Raw genomic sequence first — 23,057 nt, 5'->3', positions numbered from 1 at the left:
TTGCGATTTTTTTTCACCGAGTGTGATACCAATAATAAACACGACGAAATCGGAGTTGGGTTTGTATGGTAGCGCCGCGATTCCATTTTTGTGGAGATTGGGTAAAGAGAACGAAAGAGGTTTTGTGGCTGAAGATTTGTTGGCAGCGCAAGGGGGGTAGCGATGAGGGGCAGACAGTTTTGGATAAGAATAGATCTCATATAGATAATGTCAAGGCTTATTGACAGCGGTCAAGAGATGTATTACGTTGTTCGCCAAAAGTATAAATAAGTTCAAGGTAAAGATAAAAGAGTGGTATTATTATTTATTAGCGGATCAATCGGTTCTAATCAATGTATATGAAGGATAAAATTTATCTGGGGTGATTTGAGTGGGTGGCTATGTATTTCCCCGGAGTTTATTTTGTGGCCAATCAGCGATCGCTTAAGTCGGCCATCAATATTACTATGGTTAAACCTAATTGAGCAAGATGAGTCGATAATATCATGATCATGAGTATGCGTATTAGTATTAGTATGAGTATGTGTATGTGTATGAGTATTAGTATAGGTATTAGTATAGGTATTAGCATGAATATGAGTATTAGTCGTAGTGTGCTGTTATAGATGATACTGCTTAACGTAAATGTATGCATTGTGTAATGTTTCAGTACCAAAGTCGATCTTTATTCAACAATTCTTTACCCCAGATCCTGTCGTCCGCAATGACTCTGATTGGCCCATAAACTCCAGATTTGGTGACCCCGATCGCTCGGAGTTTGGCAACTCCGGATTACCCCTTTTGTGTGGCTCATGGGTACCCCGGATGGGGTGAGCATCTTGGTGAATGCTGATTGGCTGGAATGCAAACAATATAGTGCGTCTACATTTCTAATGGTCAAAATACATTTCCTTTAGTAAAAACAACCACTGAAATTATGTATCAAACTTATCAACAAATCCATTGACCTTAATATACATGATTACAAGAATGTTCCTTGACAGATGGAGGGGCATCGATTATTTGGTTGGGCGAAGACAACTATTCCCCTCCTTTCCTTAATTCCCCTCCCTGCCCAACACCACAACACCCAGATACGGGCTAAAAAAGAAAACTACAAGAAAAAGAACGAAAGGCACACATGTTCGATTCCCGGTCGCGTCAATCCTTCTATTCCCCACAGTACTGTAACAGATTTTACTTTGTATTGTTGGGACAAGGTTATACCAAACTCGTATAAGTCAAACCGTGGTCCAAGTTATACGAGCACTGCGTAACCACAGTTTGTACTAATCATCTGCATCTAACTGTGTAACTGTCATATGCATACTGCTTACTTCTTCTCAACAATTTATAAATAGCAAGTCTATTCATCACCTCGGCAAATAATTCCCAAATAATACCAGGCTAATCTCAAAATGGTTACCCGGACATCTTCATCCTCATCTGTTTAAACCTACTTGGTTTACGATCTCCTTCGGCGTAAACCGGCTCAAACTCCTTATCTTCATCGGTAGCTTGTGTTCCTTGATTCTCATAGGCGAACTTTTGTCGTAAACGATGATAATCTTGACGTACCTCTTGTCCCAATACATCGTTGGATAACCCATAATCTTCATTCATATCATCATCATCCATTGGTTGATCTTCCCAATCATTCTCTAGAACTTGTTCAGATACAATGGGACGGTTTTCTTCATCAGATTCCGAGGCATCGTCATCGTTGTCCATGAAACCGAAATCTTCACCTTGATCAATATCCCGTGCTTTTCCCAGATCAACCACTTTATTATGTCTATCTAAATCTGACATAGATGAAATAATATAGTCACCTCTTGTGGCATCAAGATCAGGTTGCATTCCATTATCGTCATTCTCATCATACATTCCCATAACATAAGCTTGAGCCATAGCATCTAAGTCTCCTCCATAATCAAGCTTGACAACTTTAGGTTTAACATTGACTTCACCCTCATCCTCTAGTTCATTCTGTATGGTAGGTATTATTGATTTCTTGTTCACTAATGCTTGTTTAAATCTTGATGTGACTGGTTTTTGCTCTGGTTCACTTGTAAAACGGAATGCTTCCACCGGGCTATCCACTTCATCTGATTGTTCTGGATTCTTGCTCTTATCTCGTTCAATTGTGGGCATTTGCTTTCTATTTGAGTTTATTAATGGCATCATCACCACTTCGTGCGGATTAAAGTCGCCCCGTTCAACTATATCCGAAACAGGTTCATCCTTTGTATCTGATGGTTCAGAAACTTCATTCTCTATTATGTCAGAAACAGGAGTTTCATGAACATCTTTAATAACACTCTCCTTATATCTATTTCGAGCTAACTTAAACCGACTCACTCGTCCAATGTTCATATTCTTCATCTCTTCACTTACATTCTCTATTGGCACAACATCCACCTTGTCAGCAAACTTAACACCTTTCTTCTTCTTGTTACTGCTTGCTTCTTTATGTTCATCTACAGTGTTCTCAATATCATTCTTCTTTGCATCTCTTAATTTCTGTATTTGATCCCAAAGCATTGAATTCCCCTTATCATGATTCTTGAAAAACTTTACTTCTTCAACATCATCTTCGTCTTCCTCATTTTCGTCCTCGTCATCATCAAATTCAATTTCCCAATCATCACCAAATTCTCCACTCATATTTTCATCACCAACTTCTTCATCTTCAGCCATCTGGTCAAACATTTCCAACTCATAAAGGTCACTGGCATCAATACTACGTTTCTGACTAAACTGCTCCATGCATTCTTGCTTGAGACGGAACTTATCATCCGCAGAAATCTCAAGCTGATCAATCTTGTCCAATAGCGAATTGGCAAACAAAATCTGTTCAGCAGCACTGGGGGTTGCAAGTTCCATATCTGAAATCAAATCTGCTATCTCTTGTTGGGCATCAGTATCGTCAATATGGTTCTGATGAAACTCCGTGTCACTCACAGGTTCAATCTTTTGGCTAGCTTCTGGTTCAACGTCACTAGAAACATTCTCATCGTTTAGTTTGACTCCGATCACGTTCCCATCCTCATCTAATTCTTCAACAATATCTACATACGGTAATCCTTCTTCATTCACCTTGGCATTGTTGGTGGCAACTTCTTGTTCTTCTTCTTCTTCTACTGGCTCGTTGGATACTTGCTCAAACTTGGTCAAATGAGACATGGTTTCCTTCGCATGTTGTAATTGAGAGTCAAACTCGGTGATGGTTGAAGCCAACTCGTGCAGACGTCTTTCCACAAACAGTTTGGCGTCTTCATGATTCATTTGAACAAAATAGTCTCCTCCTAAATGAACCATATGTGAATCATTATCTTGGGTTAGTGCCAGTGCCAATTGCACATACAGCTTCTTTGTTTCTTCAAGAGCCTTACGCTTGCTTTCAAGCCTGTCTATAGTCGAGGCAAGAGTCTCCAGCAACGATTTATCCCAGTCCATTAAGTGTAATGAAGTAATGGAACAACTGTTACTGACCCCATCTCAGTAATTGAAATCTTGAGATCATAATTGTCATCGGGTTCAATTCGCGAAGTCGTGCACCAGAACCGAAAAATTAAACTAAACATCAACACTAAATGTTTATACTAAACAACACGAACACCAGTTAGCAAGTATCAAACAGTTACATCAACGTTATATACGAGCCCCTCCACTATGGCACCTTCCCCACTTCAAATTAAATCCAACGCCGTGAAACGATTGATCCAAGAAAACAAGTTGTATTTGGACGAAGTCGAAGAGAATAAGCAATTGGTTGCCAAACTAGAAGCAGATGGTGGTGATGTCTATGATATTAAAAAGGCAAAGCAGGTTCTCGATGAAAGTGAACGTATGGTAGCTCACATGGGAAAGCTACTTGATACTCATCGTGGAGCACTTAAAACATTTTTAGAGACTTACAAAGGGGATGAAGATACCAGTGAAGCTCAATCCCTTTTGGAATAACATAGATCATATATATATACTATGTAATAATCTATTGATTTTGTTGTTGCCATTGCTTGAGATCTCGTTCCCATTCATCCTCTGATGTTTCCAATGGTTTTTGAAGGTTTTCCTGTTGTAATTCCTGTTCTAGATCGTGTTGTTGTTTCTCATACTCAGCTTTATTATCCACCCACCTCTCGTGGATATCAATATCTTGTAACTCCTTCAATCCCCCAATGCGCATGGCATCTGTCCACACTGTATCACCACCAACCTCGTTGGTACCAAGAGCATACCCCATGGCCTTGTCTACAACCGTAAGCAATTTGATCATGGACTGTTTGTCTTCTATGGCGAGCACTTCAAATTGAACCAAGCCGTAGGACTCTATCAAGTCAGCAATGGCTTCTGTGAGTCTTATGAAGTTTCCACTCAAGGGCGACCGTTTGAATTCAGCCTCCACGTGAGGAATGAGATAATGTAAATCGTTAACATCCGTATAATAGTCCAATTTGTACGGGAGTTCATGAGCAAAATTCAGCACCATATCTATTTTCGATAGCACGTTGACTTGAGGGAGATCCAATTGAAGCATCGCTCTAAGTGCAAGCAAAAGCACACTAATATAGTTGGATGCTGGCATTAAATAGTTCACATCAATCAACTGTACCACACAAAGTCTTAGTTGTTTGTTCAACTTCCGGAAGATCCATCCTAATGAGTTATCATGAGTGAACAATTCCACTTGTCCGGGACAATCAAACAATACATAGTTTCTCTGTTTGAGACAAATATCAACTACTTTGTCTATGAATTCATTGGCCGACTCTCTGAGCAGTTCCATGGCATACATAAGGCCTCCGTTGGGACCCAAGTTCGTCTCTGTCATTACGTCTTCCAATGTTATAAACTCTCGTATGTCTAAGGCACATGGATATTGGAGATGATCATTGGCGGGGTCAAGGTTGATTATGGCGTTCTTTCTTCCTAATGCATTGAGAAATTGGTGCATCCCATAACAGTAAGTGGACTTTCCGCTGCCTGGCGGTCCTATAACTACCTGACCAAACATATTATTGGGGGCGGTAACAGTAACAGTAGTAATAGTAACCGTAACAGTAGTAACAGTAACAGTAACAGTCCAGTAGTAAGATCATCACCTCAATTCGCACTAGTTTTGTGTGACATGGCACAAAACTGCTTCGACAAACCTCAAATCTAAAACTAAGGGCAAACATCTTAGGCATACCAGCACACATTTGTCTCACATAGATTCATACTTAACTCCATTGCTTGACAACCCTTATCTCCAAGCCATGTCAGAAAGTGAGTTTTTGAAGAAGACCGTGACTGTGTCGCCCCTTGTGCTTTTAAGTGTGGTGGACCATTACAATCGAGTGGCCAAAGATAGTTCCAATAAGAACAAACGAGTAGTCGGGGTGATTTTAGGTGACAACAGTGGTGATATCATCCGTGTAACCAACTCATATGCCATACCTTTTGAGGAAGATGATAAAAACCCAGATGTCTGGTTTTTGGATCATAATTTCATTGAATCCATGGGTGATATGTTTCGGAAAATCAATGCAAAGGAGAAGTTGATTGGTTGGTATCATTCTGGACCCAAATTACGTCAAAGTGATTTGAAAATCAATGATATTGTGTTCAAGAAGTTTGTTGGTAGTCCATTACTTTTAATTGTTGATGTCAAACCCAAATTGGATATTCCTACCGATGCCTATATTGCCGTTGATGATATTAAAGTGGATGGTTCAGCAGCTGAAAGAACGTTTGTTCACGTTCCCTCTTTGATTGAGGCAGAAGAAGCGGAAGAAATCGGTGTGGAACATTTGCTTCGAGACATTAGAGATCCCGCTGCTGGGAACTTGTCTTTGAAGGTAACTCAAACATATAAATCTCTTTTAGGATTACACCTTAAATTGAGAGAAATTGCAAACTATTTAGAAAAGGTATATTTGAAGAAATTACCCATCAATCATACTATTTTGGGTAAGTTGCAGAATGTTTTCAACTTGTTGCCCAATTTGGCAGCGATAACCGATACCTCCTCCTCCAACTCCACCACTTCTACACTGGACGAAGAAAAAAATGGTTATAATGACGTTAAGAATTTATCTACTGCCTTCACCATAAAGACAAATGATCAAATGATGATGGTGTACATTCTGACGTTGATTCGGGCCATTATTGCTTTCCATGATTTGATTGAAAATAAGTTAGATAATAGAGCCACTGAAGGTATTGATAGTGCTGCTAGCTCTAGTGCTGCAACGGATGGTGGTGCTACTGCTGTTAATGGAGAAGGTGCTACTGCCGAATCCAACGATGAAGGTTCACAGGATGCTTCAAAATAATCATAGAGGTTATATTAATGTATTTTACTATACTAATGTGTAGCTATTAGAAGAGCCTACAGTAAAGTATCCTAGAGTACCAAGGTCGTGCGTGAACCGTCCAAACTTTTCTCTGTGGGGATTGAAATCAAGTCTTCCCGCCAATCACTACTAACTAAACACACTCGTTACCCAAACCATGTCTAAGGTTATTATGGCACCAGGGGTCAGTTTTGCCAACTACTTCTTCCATAATACGAGACGGTCGTTTCCTGTCGACATTTTTGGCAATACTATCCGGAGTCGAAGGATTCTCGGTGGATCGTCCGTATGGAATAGAAGCAAAGCGTCAGTCACAACCCAAACGGCCACACAACATGCTACTACGACCATGCTGTCCGGTCTGAACGGTGTGCCACTTCTAACGAGTGTTTTGACGTGTCAAGATCCTATTAAAACCAGTAATGAACCGTCGACAACTCCTACAACGACTGCTGCCACACAACATATTCCGTTTAAAGTGTCACCGATAGAATCGCTGCATCAGAAAACCGGTAACACCACCAAAGGTGATCGGACGATTACAGATTGGCGTACGGCCATTAAACCATATATTATGCTTACCAAACCAAGGTTAACTATGTTGGTAACACTAAGTTCTATTTGTTCGTATGCCCTCTCTCCCAACTCTGTATCGCTTGCCACGCTTATGTTTCTCACTGTTGGAACGACACTTTGTTCTGGTGCGGCAAATGCCATCAATATGGGTCGAGAACCAGATTTCGACCGACAAATGACGCGAACAGTTGGTCGGCCCGTGGTGCGAGGTTTGGTGACATCGCTTCAAGCATATCAATTTGCCGGTGGTATAGGGTCGCTTGGAGTGGCCATGTTATATTATGGTGTTAACCCCGTAGTAGCTGCCTTGGGGTTTGTCAACATAATCTTATATGGATGGACGTACACTTCATTGAAACGGAAACATATTATAAATACCTGGATCGGTGCATTGGTTGGTGCGATTCCACCATTAATGGGTTGGGCAGCAAGTTCGAGTTTGGCTATGCCTGGAGCTTGGTGTCTTGCCGGGTTACTTTATGCATGGCAGTTCCCCCATTTCAATGCGCTTTCACATAACATCGCTGATCAATATAAGCGTGCTGGATACGTGATGACGGCAGCAGAGAACCCCAAACTTAATGCCCGAGTTTCCTTGCGGTATTCGTTGTTGATGTTCCCCATATGTTTTGGACTATCATATTTCGAAGTCACCGATTGGATGTTCCAATTTGATTCGGCCATCTTCAATGGTTGGTTGTCATTGCTTGCATATCAATTCTGGAAACAACAGACTATCAACTACGCTAAGGGTACGATTCCTACGGAAGAAGGCCTAAGACTTGCCAGTATCCAAGCAAAAAAATTATTCTGGGCCTCAGTATGGCAATTACCAGCGATCTTGATTCTTTCAATGCTTCATAAAAAGGGCCAATGGGATGGCATTCTCTATCATTTGGGTCTAAAGGAAGCATCAAATAAATAGCTATGATCTTCTCTTGTACATATATATTACCACATATCATCAGGATTTTCATTCAAATGAACTTGTCCACCAATGGCTATCACATCATCTATAGCCTTAGCCAATTGGGGTTCCTTCAAGACCGTAGCTATGACTCTGATCTTGTTTCTAATCTTTATTACCGTCTTTTCGTATTTCTCCACCACTGCTTCATCGTTTGAATTATCTATCTCCTTTAAATAAGTCTCTAATTGGTTTAAATGGCATTTAATACGTTCATGTTCTTTATCATCGCCATATTTGTAACTCCACCATTCCCATAGTCCTTTGCAGTACCCTACAACGAGAAACCGTTGGTACCCAGTTTGATATCCATATTGAAGTCCATCTCGATATTGGTCTGCTGCTCCCTGTGCCAAGCCAGACTCAACTCCCTCTCGGTAGTACTGGCCTTCCACATTTAGCGTTTCATCAATGTCTATATCGGGAATGGACCCAATCAATTTGGTGTCACTGTTCATGAGATGCGATGAGATGAGCCTGAGATGAGCCTGAACTTGAGATAAGATCAATGGCCTGGAATGGGATGGAATGAAATAAGCTCGTGATGAGGTTGTAACAAGCTTGTAAATGAGATAGTAGCAAGTTGTAAATTGTTCTTTAATTTATCATCGAGAGTTACTTCGAATATGCTTTATAGGTTTGTAATTATGATTACGTAAGTAAATGACCAAAGATGACAATTTGTTAGTAATTCGTTACGTAATCAATATTTTACCCCAAACTTCTTCATTGAATATCTGTCCGCTACTTCTACCATCTACTTCTTCTGCAAGTCATGGCTCGACGGCAATTGGAACGGGGATATGACTCCGATTCGTCGGGTGAAGGGGCATACGATTCCGACGGAGAAGCCCGGGTTTCTGAAAGCGAACAAGAAGAAGAAATACAAATGGAGGTTGAACCAGAATTGAATGAGGAATCTGAGGATGATTTATTTGCGAGTGAAGATGAAAAGGCGAGTAACGCCGATGATATAGGAAAAGATATCCGTACTGAAAATTACGTCGACAATAATGATGACTTCCATGCTGAAAATTACGTCGATGATGGTCCGCCTGTTTCTGCATTCAATGGTGATTTTTCTGAATCCGATAAAGAATCTGATAAAGATGATTGGGACTATTCCGATAATGATGTCAAGTCCACGGCACATGCACACCAGAAACAATTGGATCAAACAATTAGTCGACAGAAGGCATTGCAAGAAGAATTGGAGTCCATTGATGTAACAGAATTAGTGGAACTTTTAGTGTCATTCTTGGAGCCTAGTGAGACACCGTTGGAGGCATTGGCCAGACTCGGACCCCCTCTGAAACGACATCACGGTAGAAGGAAAAAAAATAATAGTGCTTCATCCGACGATTCTTTGGAATCAAATAGGAAATTCAAGGTGACTCAAATCACAGAAACATGTACCAAACTTGAAAGACATGGCATAGTACGGTCATCTGTATATGATACAAGCAGAGAAGAACTCATGCGATTAAGTCGCGCTGCTGCTTCGACGAGAGGAGTCAAACGAACTCGAGATGAAACTGAAACCGAAGATAGCAATCCGTATTATGACCTTAAACAATGGGAGTTCAAATGGAATGAAGATGATGTGGTTCTTGGACCTTATACCTCTTATGAAATGGACTATTGGAAGGAACAAGGACATTTTAATGACACTGTCGTAGTAAGGAAATCCAGAGGACCATTTATGTCCATTACAACCATTGAAAAGTTCCGTTAGGTTCCCATGTAATTCAATATTGGGAAGTCGATATCTTTAGAAATGGCTTCAATGGTGTTCCAAGGGAGATTACATCTCCACCGGACTCTTGGGTTCAAGATATCAATAGTGGTTGTCCTTTGAATGTATCCTAGTGTGGCTAACGTTGCAAGTTGTGAGTTTAGGTCCACGTTTCGACTTAAAGTGAACATGGCATGTTCTGTTTCTCTCCTATGGATTTCTCGTTCGGATAAATCTTCAATAAATTGTGGTTTATCGTTGAACTTATTCAACAGTTTCGATTCATTTCGATATATCACCGATACAATGGCATACAACCGTTCCAATTCAAAGAAATTCGGTTGTAATAATCGGGTATCGATATCTTCTTTGGCTACAGTCAGAAGCTTTTTGACTTTGGAGTTCTTTCGAAGTAAATTGCCTCTAACGGCCTTCAATTTGGAGAAATAGTGTAGATCATTCTTTGGGTCAATAAAAGATGCCAAATAGGATGCTATAAGTAAGAACTTGGAATGAACAGGAAGATCGCTTCCTTGGTATTGTCGTGCGATGTCGTTGTCGTCGTTGTCATTGTTGTCGACCGAAAAATCTTTAATGGCACTGTTAGTTAATACTTCGTCTGTAAATATCACGTCCTTCAAATCTCGATACACTCTCAAGAAATCTGTAGCAGGATACTTTCCTTCGACAACAGGGGCTATGAACTTGGGCCATGACTTCAGGGCGATATCTAAAAGAGTACTAACATCTGAACCCGTGTATGAGAAAAATAGGTCGACCACCATTTTTGCGAATTGGTTCCAGAATTCAAGGTAATTTTCAGCACGACCATCACTTAATTTAGCCTCTTCAACAAATTGTTTACCCTGTAAAATGGCCGTAACTTCATCCTGAGTATACGGTCTAAAGTATATAGTGGGCACCCCATGGGTCACCACTTCCGATGGAGGTTCTGACGTGGTGATCACTACCACTGTGATGTCATTGAATGGTGCTTGTTCGTGTAATCGTAATAGACCTGCCAATAGATCGGTATGAGCTTCCATCGACTGATCAAACCGATCGAGAACTAGCACATGATGTTCGTCGTAACCAGTTTCCCGTTTGAAGTGTTCTAGAGCAACTAAAAATCCCGGTAAGGATTCACAGAGATTGAGAATGTGTGTCTCGTTCCCCTTATACGTTACTATCTCATTCGTTTTGCTGTAGTCGACCCCGCTATCGTCTCTGAAACGGGAGAAACAGCGCTGTAGAAGTATCTTCCGAGTCATGCACTCATCACAGCTAATGAAACTATGTTTCACATTGATTGACTGTAAATACCGGGCTGTGGTAAGAGTTTTGCCTATGGCTTTATGGCCATGTATCAATAAGCTTGGGGTGGTTATATCCACTTCTGGTACAATAAATGCCGATAAAAGTGCTAGTTCCGCATCACGGAACCGTGGCACTAGTTCCGGGGACCCGAGGGGTTGTAGATTGACTGTTATGGTGGAATAATTGGGGAGTTTATCACCAAGAAAGTAAAAGAAAACCATCACACACGATTTTCGTTTATATCAATTTTAATCGCGAATACCTCAATGTTACATTTGTGGACGTAATCTACAGTATAGCTCGACGTAATTCTCATACCGACATAAAGATATATATACATATAATGCTATAAATTACTCTGTTAACACACCTTGAAGAAGTTCAAGTTTATACGCCTTTGCAACATTCGTAAACGTTTGGATTTTCTTCTCCACCTCCAAATAATTCACCGTCTCTGTCCAAGGACCCGAACACTTACAGAACTCACTCATATTATCTGCTCTCACCAGCTTACACTTTGAACATACCAAGTCTTGGTGTAAGAACCGTACGATAAGCTTTTGGTATTGGCCAATGAGTTCTTCCTCGAGTGATACCCGATGATAAGGTCTTTGACAGTTTTTGCAGCTCCAAAGCAGCTCTGGCTCGTCACGGCAAAAGTCAAGGTCTCTAATGTAATTACAATAATCACATATAACGTGAGGAACCTTTAAAGACGTTGAAGGGTACTTGAATTGAGCCTCGGGGCTAAACTCTTTCACTTCAAACAACGCCAACAAGTCTTTCCTTAGCATTCTGGTTTCAATGGTCCGTTTGGTTGACAACCCAAAGATTGCACACAAAAACTTGACCAACTCCAACGTAGGATTCTTCATGGATAAATAGGAACCAGGTAATTGAGGGAAGGTGTATTCTTCCTTCATTTCTGGGTTCAAGATCGACTCGATTTGACGTTTGTATAACCGCTTGATTCTCTTTTCAAATGGTCCTCTAAAGATTTCAATCACACTGTGCTCGGCATCAGGACCGTCGTTACTGATGTCGGTGCTATTCTCGAGTTTCCGTTGACCGTTCAAAATGTGCTGGATTTGGGTGATTCTTTGCGTACCATTGGTGGTAGAAGATAACGATTCGTTCTTCATTTTGGTTATGGAATCAAGAAATATCACGAGCCAATCTTCAAACTCATTCTGATAAAGAATGGGCAAGTAATTTTTCAATTGCCATTGGTTGACTGGCTCCAAATCTTGGACTTCATTACTGGTAATAGCATAACAGCATCTCCCACCATAATTGTATTCGTCCATCCATATTAAAATGTCCCAATATCTTGAGATGGTCAAGTCAAGGAAATTAAACATTGGTTTGGATCGAGCAGCTTTCAAAAGGTATTGACCATAAGCATATGAATTTTCCACGGAAACTTTGGTTGTTTTAACCAAGAGTTTGTTTCTATTAGCAAAGATCACCATGGCATTCATTTTTTTGAACTCTCCGATTAATTGTAACAACGATTTAACAGTCAAATTATGAACATGATAGTGTAATGCAAACGAGTACAAATACGAGTCTCTTCTTTGAACCCAGGTAACCAAATTATTCATCATGGAGTCTGCATTATTGCTACCTTTCAATGCATCGTCCCACCACTTCTTAACCATTGATCTTAAGGTGTTCAAAGCTGGTACAGAAAAGAAATCTTCAGCTATAGTGGACCCTCCGTTACTCTTGTCACCAACTATAATGTCATCTGCCAATTCTGCACCCTCTGCTTCATTAATTAACGAACTGGTTAAAATGGTATTGATGGTTAATGTTCCAATATCAATTTCAAGACAGGCACTTTCATATATTTCTGGATTGTTGATAATAGGGAAGTTCAAACTATCATAATCAGGTAAAGAATCGTTTTCAATGCCTCCCAAATCAGGTAATGGGTTCGGAGACCACCAAAGAACAATGTTGTTGTCTATTAATCTTCGGGAGTATTCAATGTCAATCAAATGGCCCATATTATCAACCTCAAGGTTACACAAGGGAATATTCCCATATCTGGCAAGCGATATTAAGTTTTCAATCCAAGATCCAAGCACAAAGTAATGATTCACCACTCGTTTGGATATTAATTGTTGCCAACCTACTGGTGGTAATGATAATTCTTTACCGTTCATTTTAATTAGTGGGAACCCGGAACAAGCATTACACCCATTTAAGATTTTGGATATAGTGGTAGATTGAATAGCCAAAAGACACTTGTTTCCTCTTCTTCCCTCGGATTGGATCTTATTAATGTACTGGTTCAAATGCTTAAATAGTTTGGCTTCTTCCGTATGGTATGTGGTTTCGAATTCAATAGAACTTTGATAAGCAATGATCTTAGTCGAAACTTTTTTCTTTTTCACCATGTATGACTCTTCATAGACCTTATTGATATTGGAAAGGATCTCTTGAGCATTCGTATTGGGTTTTAATATGAAGATTCGACCGTCTTGTTCCCAGGTTTTAAATATAACATAAATTTCATAACCATTAACCACCAAATGAAGAATATAAATAATATCCATTCGGAATTTCGCCATGTATTTGTTGTCATTGGGTAGTTGAACTCGTTGTAAATCTTTAAAATTGAACCCATTTTTCAATCCCTTTCCCAAGGACCCAACTCTGGTATCATCAAAGGAAATGGTGTTCCCCAACTCGATTACTGCCCTGGCAATTGAATCGACTTGAGTTTCATAAAGCCCTATAACGTTGGGATCTTGTAATAAGCCTCCAACCTTATTTAATTCCTCTTGATAAACAGTTTCAGGCATGGTAAACTTATATAGCCAAGTTCCATCATGACCATTGGGTAAAATGGCATTACTGTTATCGATTTGACAATTTTGAATGGTTCTTTTCAGCGAAAGTTCTGTTTTAAAGGACCCATAAATTTTCTTGGGGATGTGAAATATAAAGGTATGGATTTTATCGTCGATATTCACAAACACTTTAATTTCTCCAGGTTTCCCACTAGAAGTATACTGTAATATCTCCCAATTAGATCCACTAATACTTTCTGCTTGACGTCTCATCATATTTCCAACTGTGGACCTATGAGTTCCTTCGGTATTTTCACCAAACAATCTTCTTCGTTGTAATCTATTCTTCTCTTGAAGAGACCATTTGGCCTTTTGATACTCTAAAAATCCACTATAATCTTCAAACATAGAAGGACATGGGCCATTTAATATAGCTGTATGATATGCTTCTTCTTCTGCTGTTTCAGTATCATGAAGTTTGGCATTCTTTCTCTTCCTAGTAGTGACTCTGGCGATTTTCGGTTTCATATTTGAATCAAATTCATTATTAAAATCTTCAATATCTTTAATTGCTCTTTCACTTTTAGTGGTGATAGCATTAAAGAATGATGAAATATGACTTTGTTGCTTAGAATCTTCTCTTACAGCGATCTTTCTCTTTAACCAATCAGGATGAACCACCCGAGGAACAGGATTCTTAACTCCCTGTAGAGCAGCAGGTATAGTAATAATTTTTTGAACCACGGATGATAATCTTTCGTGATAATAACTCCAATCAATAACACTTCTGGGATCAAAATCGGTTAATGAAGGATCCTTTAACCATTTTTTAAGAAACATTTCCTTTTTATCAGATGAAAAAATTGACACCGGAATGGCTCTTTCAGTCACTGGAGATCCTATGGGTTTGGCACTAATAATATACTTACATGCTAACCCAGCATCTTTAACCATTTCTTCACCCAAAAATTCCCCTAATCTTTTGGCTGTAGTAATAGAAGTGGACTTTTGAGTCCCATATTCTTGTAAACTCTTTGACATACTTCTATTTTCACAAATAAGTTCAATCAAATCTTCATCTTCCAACATCCCACCCTTGGTGTCTAAAACATCCAACCAATTGTTAGCAACAGATGCCACTGCTTTATAACAATTATCTAAAGTATCACCTTCCAAAAATAACTTGAAAATATCCGACTGGAAATTTTTAATCAATTGTAGTTCACCTCTTCTTTTCAATTCAAACCCCTTCAATTCAGCTAACGATCCATCATCATTGAAAACTGCATATCTCTTCTTTAAGCCTTTACCTTCTTCCTTTGAAGTGGGTAAAATCATCGCCTTATAAGGACCATCCACTTCGAAAAAAATTGAGTTATCGGATTTAGTAGTATACTTGAAAGTATCATTATCGACCAAGTCTTGATATTGATGATTGGTAAACTTTTGATGGACTCGGAAATTTAACATCGAACAAGGATACTCTAAAAAGATCTTCTTACCATCTTTACATTTCAAATGGAAATTCTCAGGGAATGAAGTGGGTAAAATACACCAAATACCATCAGTATCCAATTCCAAAGGTCTCCCCAATCTTTCCACCAATGAACGAGCCATCTGGATGATTGTAGCCCCAGTTAAACAAGTGATACCGGCCATCTCCATTGAGTACCATCTGGAACCTTTCCTCATGACATAACCATAGAAGGAATTCAAAATAACCTTATGAGCAAGTTGTAAAGAGTCATACAAGATAATCATTTTTTTGGCTTCATCTTTAGCATGAACATCATTACCCAATTTAGAAGCTTTACCCTTCCATACTTTAGCCAAAGTCTTAAACTCATATCTTCTATCTCTAAAACTTCTAACAGTATTAACATAGAATGGGTTTTCTCGTTGACAAATAATGGCTTCACGTTTAATGGTGGTGGTTTGCTTGATTCTATGATAAACCTTTCTGGAATAATCTCCTAATCGTTTCTTAATATGACTTGCTTGCTCAGTATAAGATAATTCATCAAAAGTTCTTTGCGGCAACCAAGGTCTGGAAGGTGGGAACTTGTCATTTTGCAAACTTCTTTTGATCATAGAATATTCATTCATTTCAGTAGGGAAATATTCACCTCTCCAAGCCCATTCCAATCTTCTATCACAATTTTTACCTGGTCTATTGAAATCACAAGCTGCACAATCTTCTTCTGTTTTCATGGAATCAGGTTGTAATCTGTTTGAAGTCATGATATTTGGATACATGGATGCCACATCAACATGGTATATCAAAGGGTTTTCTCTTCTATTAGGTTGGTCTCTAAGTGCTTCTAATTGGCCTTTAATCTCATCATAAACTTCTTGATAGTTTTCAACATCAGATACCTTCTTGCCATTCTCCACTTCAATACAAAACTTGATTGAATCATGTAATTCACTAATTAATTCATCACATGCTTTAGGGTCAATTCTAAAATCATTGGCAATGTCTGATCGGAATACTCCGGCTTCCAATGATTCCACATGACCACCAACATAAGTTTCTGATTCTAAAAGATGTCCTTCATAAAACCTTTCAATGGGATCACTATGTTTATTGGGTAATAAAATCCCCTTTTCATATGCCTGAACCATTAAAAGCATCTCACATAACGTCCCCGTACCTTTCCGTAACACTTCATCTGGACTTAAAGGAATAATGGTACACAACGAAAAGATGAATGGGTGAACATACTTGAAATATAAATAGTATGTTGCCACAGCATCCGAAACTGAATATTCAGATAATAATTGTGGATGTTCATAAGCATAAGGAGTCATTAATTCTGGATCTAATTCAGTGGGGTTATACCCTAATTTAGCTGTAGTCACGGCTTTTAAACCTTGTGACCCTTGAGGTAAATATGAATCTCTTTTAACCCATCGGAAACAATCCATATGTACACAATATTTGGATTTATATTCTCCTTCGTTATCCTTTGCAAACCCAATCTCTTCAAACATGTCCATGTCGTGATATCGAGTTCTATTCTCCACGAATGGCCAATCAAAAAAGTCTCCGTTGAATGTGGCTATAACTGTGGGTCTAACATCTCTAATGTGTTCAAAGAACCTCATCAATAAACGCTTTTCGTCCGGTTCATTGAAGATGGTGAATAACCCGGGGTATTCCGGTTTAGGAGTGTACTCGAAATCATCAATATCTTGAGAGATGATTTCTCTATTGGTGATAAGAAACCCTTCACCATCAATCATATACGAGATCATCATGATCTGGTCGATTTTGGCATCGGGGAACTTCAATGGAGCCTTGGTGGTCTCGATATCGAAAGCTAACACTACTGGATCAGCAAAGGCGATTCTAGAAGAGTCTTCAACAAATGAAGTCACAGAATGTCTCACATACACATCGTACCATTTACCTACTCTTATGTTCTTGTCAATAGACACTCGAACATGGTATGGAACGTCGTACTCTCTGATGTCGTCAATATAAGTCGAAGGATCATTAAACGACTCAGACATCATTGTGGATGTCGCCGATGCAGATGTCGCAGCTCCTGTTTCATTATTCATGTTATTAAAGTTCATGATCAGATAAATGTCTCTGGTGTCACGTTTCAATTGGTTCTGCTTGATGATCGGACTTAAGATCCTTCGTCCCGTCAACAAATCAGAAACATTATGAAACGATACTTTGATCAAAAGCCTCTGGAGCCCCACCAAATGATTGGGTAATGCCAAATCGTCCTTTAACTCTCGGGTGATGTTCTTCACATGTGCAGCCTCGAGTTCTCTCCGTAGCCACTCTTCAACCTCGGCCTCGTGTCCGGGCAAACACATAAGAAAGAAGTACGGATCTAATTGAAGCGTGGCTTTGAAACTTCCTCCATCTTCACCTAAAAAGTAGTAGTCAACTCCTGAGTACCCAGCTAGGTAATTGTCACTGGGTATAGTTGTACCATGCATATTAATTAACCAACCTTTCCGAGGCTTTGTTCCGTCGTTCTCGCCGTTTTCTATCCGGTCAAACCCCATAATGCTATCTAATTGGTCAATACGGCTGACCAACTCTTGTTTGGTGATGGAGTCATTCAACATGGGATTATTGGCCACATACGGATCAACGGGTTCCTTAGACCGGAACCGGGAGTTGGATTCATTCCGTCTGTTCTTAACAAATCTAGCTGACCCGGATCCACGGAACTTATTGTTTGTAGTCATCACAGAGCACCGTACTGGAACAGTGTGAAGATGCTTACTAGAGGTGTATTAAAGGTCTTCTCACGCGTAACGCGTTAGAGATCTGCTGCTTACGTAAGCGATTGGTATAAATATGTAATGTATTACGTAATATGAAAAGTAGTATAACCACTGACTTTGTTATGTACTAAAATACTACTACAGATTATCATTCAGTACTATACTGTCATATAACACTAACTATATAATGTCTTATATTCTTATCGACTCATAAATAATATAATGGCACCTTGCATTATAACAGAATAGACAAACAAAAATTGAATTCTAATTCTTCTTTGATTAGCAGTAATTGTATTACTTGTTGAATTGGCATTAGGTAAAATCATTACCCGTAAAGACCTCATCAAGAACACGGCCAAATTTCCAATCAATCCAAACATGATTGGATAATAAATAAACCATGTTGTACCAAGTAAATGCTTCCAAGCCAATAAGACAATGATCACAACATATTTGTAGCCAGAGAAGCTGACTAGATCCCAGATGGCACCTTGGGTGAAACAATTTAAAAAGTACAGACCTCCAGCAAACACTCCTATATCAAGCAAGGAGAAGGCCATAGTTTGAGAAGCCAAATAACCAAATAATTGAGGATGAAAGTCACCTTTTAACCCTTGGAAGGCAGCCCATAATAAAATATAGGTGGTAAATGCCATCAATGGAATATACAAATCAGGAGCATTAATATCATAACTTGGAGGTGCTAAATGACTAACTTTTGATGCTGCAAGAGCTGCTGCTTGATTGGGGTCTCCATTATCATTCTCAACATATCCAACCTCGGCATTGGTCTTTCTGCTCCATGTCTTATTATAATAAGGGAACAATATGATCAAGAGTTTACGTACAACATATGAATTACTCACTTTGAAGTAATACTTGATGTTCCCATTGGTTCCAATGATCAGTGATATGTTTTGTTGAATGTACTGGTTGGATGTATCAAACCCAGTTTTGGCAAATTGGGTGGCCAACATGGTAGTTGGATCGTTGAAGAAGGACCCAAATTGTTGGCCTGGATTATTGAGAGGAGCCGTACCACCCATCTGAGGACTTCTCATGTAATTTTGTTGTTGTTGTTGAGGTATTTGACCCTGTGATCCATAGGAATATTGGTTGTACTGTGCTTGTGGTTGAGGTTGGAGAGGTACCTGGTGGTGTGGAGGCGATTGCTGTGAACCAGTCAGTCCAAATTGAAACCCTGAATTGTCTGGTCCACCCACTCCACCGTACTGCTGCTGCTGCTGCTGCTGCTGGGGGTTATAACCGTATTGGGGTTGTGGCTGAGCTGGCTGAGGAGAGAATTGATTCTGTGGAGGTTGGTACAGCCGTGTTTGTTGTTTTAGATGTTGTTGTTGCGTTGTTCTGTGTTGTTGTGAATGGCCTCTTTGATGAACCTCTGCTCCACCTGACTCCGACGTAGTGGCAAACGCCGAATTGGCGTATGGATTGTACATGTCGACTTTTGGCGATAAGCACTTGCAACTGGATGAACTTTAGAAAGAAAAGTAAAGGTAGCAGTGATAAATTTATGACTATGTTTAGGTTAACGGTAGAAAATTCAAATGGTGGTAACACGACTGTAATTACTTGATTGAGAGTCTCTTACGTTAGCTTACGTAATGTTTACCGTAGACTTCCCAATACAGAAGTCTATAGAAAATGCGGACGACGTTCACTCGAGACTGCCATCACCTGTTATATACAAAACAGTACGCAGTACGCTATTCCATTAAGGAGGTTCTACAGGACGTTCCAAAGTAGTAGTTGCTATAAACACAATACCGTCGTCGAAACCAATTCTATTCCACTCTACTTCTCTTCCACTTTAAGCAACATGGTTAGTGGTAAAGTACTTGTTGTGTCCAACAGATTGCCTGTGACTATCCTGAGATCTTCATCTGGATCCTACGACTATAAAATGTCGTCTGGAGGGCTAGTCACAGCCATGCAAGGGCTTGCTAAGCTGATGGAGTTCCAATGGTTTGGATGGCCAGGACTTGAGATTCCCTCGGAGGAACAAGACCGAGTCAATTCCGATTTGAAGGACAAGTTCAATTGTACTGCAGTGTATCTCAGTGACACCATAGCTGACTTACACTATAATGGATTCAGTAATAGTATTCTATGGCCCTTGTTCCATTATCATCCTGGTGAAATGAACTTTGACGAGAATGCCTGGGCTGCTTACATTGAAGCCAATAGACTCTTTGCTTCCGAAGTAGCAGAACAAGTAGCAGACAACGATATGGTATGGGTTCATGATTATCATTTGATGCTTTTACCTCAAATGCTCAGAGAAGAGATTGGCAAATCAAAGAAGAATGTTCGGATCGGATTCTTCTTGCATACTCCCTTCCCATCTTCTGAGATCTATCGTATTTTACCTGTTAGAAGAGAAATCTTAGAGGGTGTTTTAAGTTGTGATTTGATTGGGTTCCATACATATGATTATGCTAGGCATTTTCTCAGTTCCGTTGCCAGAGTGGTGCCCCATACAATGACTGTTCCCAATGGGATTGAGTTTGAAGGCAGATCCATTTCCGTGGGGGCGTTCCCCATTGGTATTGATGTTGATAAGTTCACGGAGGGACTTGAGAAGGCCTCGGTGGTGGATAGAATCAACCAATTGAAACAAAAAATGGGTGACATGAAAGTCATTGTGGGTGTTGATAGGTTGGACTATATTAAGGGGGTTCCTCATAAACTTCATGCCTTTGAGACGTTTCTTTCTGAGAATCCCGAATGGATTGGGAAAGTTATTCTTGTTCAAGTTGCCGTGCCCTCCAGAGGTGATGTGGAAGAGTATCAAAGTTTAAGGTCAACAGTTAATGAATTGGTTGGTCGGATCAATGGAGAGTTTGGTACGGTGGAATTTGCTCCTATTCATTACATGCATAAATCCGTTACGTTTGATGAATTAATAAGTCTTTATTCCATTAGTGATGTTTGTTTGGTGTCATCCACCAGAGATGGGATGAACTTGGTCAGTTATGAATATATTGCTTGTCAAAGAGAAAGACAAGGGGTATTGATTCTTTCGGAATTTGCCGGTGCTGCTCAATCTTTAAATGGGGCCATCATTGTTAATCCTTGGAACACAGAAGAATTGGCTATTGCCTTAAAGGAAAGTTTAACCTTACCTAAAGAAAAGAGAGCCATAAACTTTGAAAAATTATTCAAATATATCTCCAAATATACCTCAGGTCATTGGGGTGAAACCTTTGTCACTGAATTGTATAAGTGTGGAGCTTAACCTTCAATATGATAATAAATATAGTTTAATCAACAAAATCATTTAGTATGGGGTTTGCTGCTAAGTTATGACATTCTAAATTCTCTGCTGTCAATAACATATGTTTAGGCTGTTGATGATGAGATTCATTCTCCTTTTCTTCTGGACTTAGCCGTTTACTTGAACTTAAAACTTTACCTGAGGTTGAGCTATCACCATTAATGATATGCCGTTGCTGTATTTCTTGTGGCTGTAGTTTTAGTTGTGATCCAGTAGTGGTGGTGATCACTTGGGGTCGAATCCCAAGTCGTGATAAGAGTGAATTGTTAGCATAAACATATGAAGAAGCAGAGTTCGAAATATTCGATTGCTTCAAGATTTGGCTTTGTTGATAAAGCGGTATATCTGGTAGATGGTTCTTTATATTAGGAAATTGACGCGGAGGTGGTGGTTGATCTGGGGTATGGTTTGGTGGACTGTGATTGGGTGAACTCTGTTTTGGTAAGGCTTTTTTCCTAATCCCTTTCCGGGCCAACTCTTTACTCTCTTCTTCCTTGTAATGGGCAACATCAACATTGACATTTCGTACTGAATCGAATGCCGTCATCAAGTTGGGCATTTCTTCAGCTAATGTTGTTTTATGTAGAAGCATGGAGGTGGTGAGCGAAGATGACGAGTCCCGTCGTTCTCGTTTAACTGGCAGAACGGCTCCCCCTCCTCCTCTATTGCTGGTGGTAATAGAATGGACCAATGGTTGCTGGGACGTGAAGGACGAAAACATCGATGAAGGGTACCCATCGGAATCATAATCACCAAATTCTTCTGTATCCGAAGCCATAACTGGTGTTGGTGTTCGGGGCTCCTGTTTATTTATTGGTGATGATGGTGGTCTGTGATGATGAATATTGACAAAGCCTTCAACTTCATCAACTTCATCGTCTTCGTTATCATAATCTTCTTCTTCGTCGTCCTCTTCTTGTGCTGTGATCAGATGGTACATTTCCATCTGCAGTTGATAACTCGTCACCGCTGCCTGTCTCATTTTCTCCAACTTAAACGCATCAAACATCTTCTCCATGTCGTTCATCACTGCAAGACACTCCAACTTGGCGGTGTTGTCTTCGTTCTCTATGGCTGTGTTCAATTGACGCATTAGGTTGCCAATAAACACCTTGTACGCTGCCACGGTGCTTTGGTCATTGAGATCCATATTGTATTGATCCGAGGAAAGCATGGCTTCCAATTCACTACCAATACAAATCAAGCTCGCTTTGGAGTATGCAATTGACGTCTTATCACTCACCGAGTTCTTCAACTTGATACTTCGTAGCACCAAACTGGTCAACGTGGTCCCACTGTCACTGATGTATTCCAAGGGGGTCAAGGTCTTAGATTGAGCACTAACATGATCCAAATCACGAGTTATGGTTGCCAATTTGGTATTCATCTCCACGCATCTTTCCAAGACTTTCTGAGCCAAACTAACATTAAATGATTTGATACTCCTCCCGCGATCATCATTATCATTGAAATGGGTATCTGAGTTGATGTCAAGCGAAAGAAACTCCCATGACTTCAATTGCAAGTTTAGTTTCTCCAAGGCTTGAAGTATTGATAGGGAACCGGAACAAAGCTTCAGTACCTTACGTTCCGTTAGAGGGAACCCTTGGATCAATTGGACCAATGCATCTGATTTGGCTTTTGTTCGGTTAAGATCGGGATCTAGTACGAGTCGTAGAATTGGATCCGAGTATGATGACATGAGTAGAGAACAACTGTGGTCGGCGTTTAGAGGTAACGGCCCGTAAGTGAATAGTTAAGTCCAATGAATAGACGCTGATTGTAT

The 23,057-nt window shown here is 39.8% G+C and overlaps 12 protein-coding genes across 12 annotated transcripts; 5 read left to right on the top strand and 7 right to left on the bottom strand.

Moving 5' to 3' along the window:
- Window positions 1-1,401: 1,401 nt before the first annotated feature.
- On the bottom strand, window positions 1,402-3,438 carry KQ657_001933 (uncharacterized protein; the record flags this gene model as incomplete). Its single annotated transcript, XM_043192710.1, has 1 exon — window positions 1,402-3,438. One exon carries the CDS (start codon window positions 3,436-3,438, stop codon window positions 1,402-1,404), a length of 2,037 nt encoding a protein of 678 aa, XP_043047765.1.
- Window positions 3,439-3,654: 216 nt separating this feature from the next.
- KQ657_001932 (uncharacterized protein) lies at window positions 3,655-3,945 on the top strand (the record flags this gene model as incomplete). The annotated part of the gene is made up of 1 exon (XM_043192709.1): window positions 3,655-3,945. The coding sequence occupies one exon, from the start codon at window positions 3,655-3,657 to the stop codon at window positions 3,943-3,945; it is 291 nt and encodes a 96-aa protein (XP_043047764.1).
- Window positions 3,946-3,976: 31 nt separating this feature from the next.
- On the bottom strand, window positions 3,977-4,999 carry KQ657_001931 (putative GTPase; the record flags this gene model as incomplete). The annotated part of the gene is made up of 1 exon (XM_043192708.1): window positions 3,977-4,999. The coding sequence occupies one exon, from the start codon at window positions 4,997-4,999 to the stop codon at window positions 3,977-3,979; it is 1,023 nt and encodes a 340-aa protein (XP_043047763.1).
- Window positions 5,000-5,243: 244 nt separating this feature from the next.
- Window positions 5,244-6,302, top strand: RPN8 (proteasome regulatory particle lid subunit; the record flags this gene model as incomplete). Its single annotated transcript, XM_043192707.1, has 1 exon — window positions 5,244-6,302. One exon carries the CDS (start codon window positions 5,244-5,246, stop codon window positions 6,300-6,302), a length of 1,059 nt encoding a protein of 352 aa, XP_043047762.1.
- A 772-nt stretch (window positions 6,303-7,074) lies between these two features.
- Window positions 7,075-7,824, top strand: COX10 (protoheme IX farnesyltransferase; the record flags this gene model as incomplete). The annotated part of the gene is made up of 1 exon (XM_043192706.1): window positions 7,075-7,824. The coding sequence occupies one exon, from the start codon at window positions 7,075-7,077 to the stop codon at window positions 7,822-7,824; it is 750 nt and encodes a 249-aa protein (XP_043047761.1).
- A 26-nt stretch (window positions 7,825-7,850) lies between these two features.
- Window positions 7,851-8,324, bottom strand: KQ657_001928 (ribosome biosynthesis protein; the record flags this gene model as incomplete). The annotated part of the gene is made up of 1 exon (XM_043192705.1): window positions 7,851-8,324. One exon carries the CDS (start codon window positions 8,322-8,324, stop codon window positions 7,851-7,853), a length of 474 nt encoding a protein of 157 aa, XP_043047760.1.
- A 317-nt stretch (window positions 8,325-8,641) lies between these two features.
- On the top strand, window positions 8,642-9,601 carry KQ657_001927 (U5 snRNP complex subunit; the record flags this gene model as incomplete). The annotated part of the gene is made up of 1 exon (XM_043192704.1): window positions 8,642-9,601. The coding sequence occupies one exon, from the start codon at window positions 8,642-8,644 to the stop codon at window positions 9,599-9,601; it is 960 nt and encodes a 319-aa protein (XP_043047759.1).
- A 36-nt stretch (window positions 9,602-9,637) lies between these two features.
- KQ657_001926 (origin recognition complex subunit 5) lies at window positions 9,638-10,647 on the bottom strand (the record flags this gene model as incomplete). Its single annotated transcript, XM_043192703.1, has 2 exons — window positions 9,638-9,647; window positions 9,746-10,647. The coding sequence occupies 2 exons, from the start codon at window positions 10,645-10,647 to the stop codon at window positions 9,638-9,640; spliced, it is 912 nt and encodes a 303-aa protein (XP_043047758.1).
- A 624-nt stretch (window positions 10,648-11,271) lies between these two features.
- Window positions 11,272-17,934, bottom strand: POL2 (DNA polymerase epsilon catalytic subunit; the record flags this gene model as incomplete). Its single annotated transcript, XM_043192702.1, has 1 exon — window positions 11,272-17,934. One exon carries the CDS (start codon window positions 17,932-17,934, stop codon window positions 11,272-11,274), a length of 6,663 nt encoding a protein of 2,220 aa, XP_043047757.1.
- A 239-nt stretch (window positions 17,935-18,173) lies between these two features.
- KQ657_001924 (protein transporter YIF1) lies at window positions 18,174-19,433 on the bottom strand (the record flags this gene model as incomplete). The annotated part of the gene is made up of 1 exon (XM_043192701.1): window positions 18,174-19,433. One exon carries the CDS (start codon window positions 19,431-19,433, stop codon window positions 18,174-18,176), a length of 1,260 nt encoding a protein of 419 aa, XP_043047756.1.
- A 380-nt stretch (window positions 19,434-19,813) lies between these two features.
- On the top strand, window positions 19,814-21,232 carry TPS1 (alpha,alpha-trehalose-phosphate synthase (UDP-forming) TPS1; the record flags this gene model as incomplete). Its single annotated transcript, XM_043192700.1, has 1 exon — window positions 19,814-21,232. One exon carries the CDS (start codon window positions 19,814-19,816, stop codon window positions 21,230-21,232), a length of 1,419 nt encoding a protein of 472 aa, XP_043047755.1.
- A 25-nt stretch (window positions 21,233-21,257) lies between these two features.
- Window positions 21,258-22,973, bottom strand: KQ657_001922 (uncharacterized protein; the record flags this gene model as incomplete). The annotated part of the gene is made up of 1 exon (XM_043192699.1): window positions 21,258-22,973. The coding sequence occupies one exon, from the start codon at window positions 22,971-22,973 to the stop codon at window positions 21,258-21,260; it is 1,716 nt and encodes a 571-aa protein (XP_043047754.1).
- Between the last annotated feature and the right edge of the window lie 84 nt (window positions 22,974-23,057).

The sequence above is a fragment of the Scheffersomyces spartinae genome (genome assembly GCF_019049425.1).
Source record: "Scheffersomyces spartinae strain ARV_011 chromosome Unknown scaffold_19, whole genome shotgun sequence".
Lineage (NCBI taxonomy): Eukaryota > Fungi > Ascomycota > Pichiomycetes > Serinales > Debaryomycetaceae > Lizanozyma > Lizanozyma spartinae.
The sequence above is the reverse complement of the archived record's forward strand: the minus strand, read 5'-3'. Positions and strand labels throughout refer to the sequence as shown.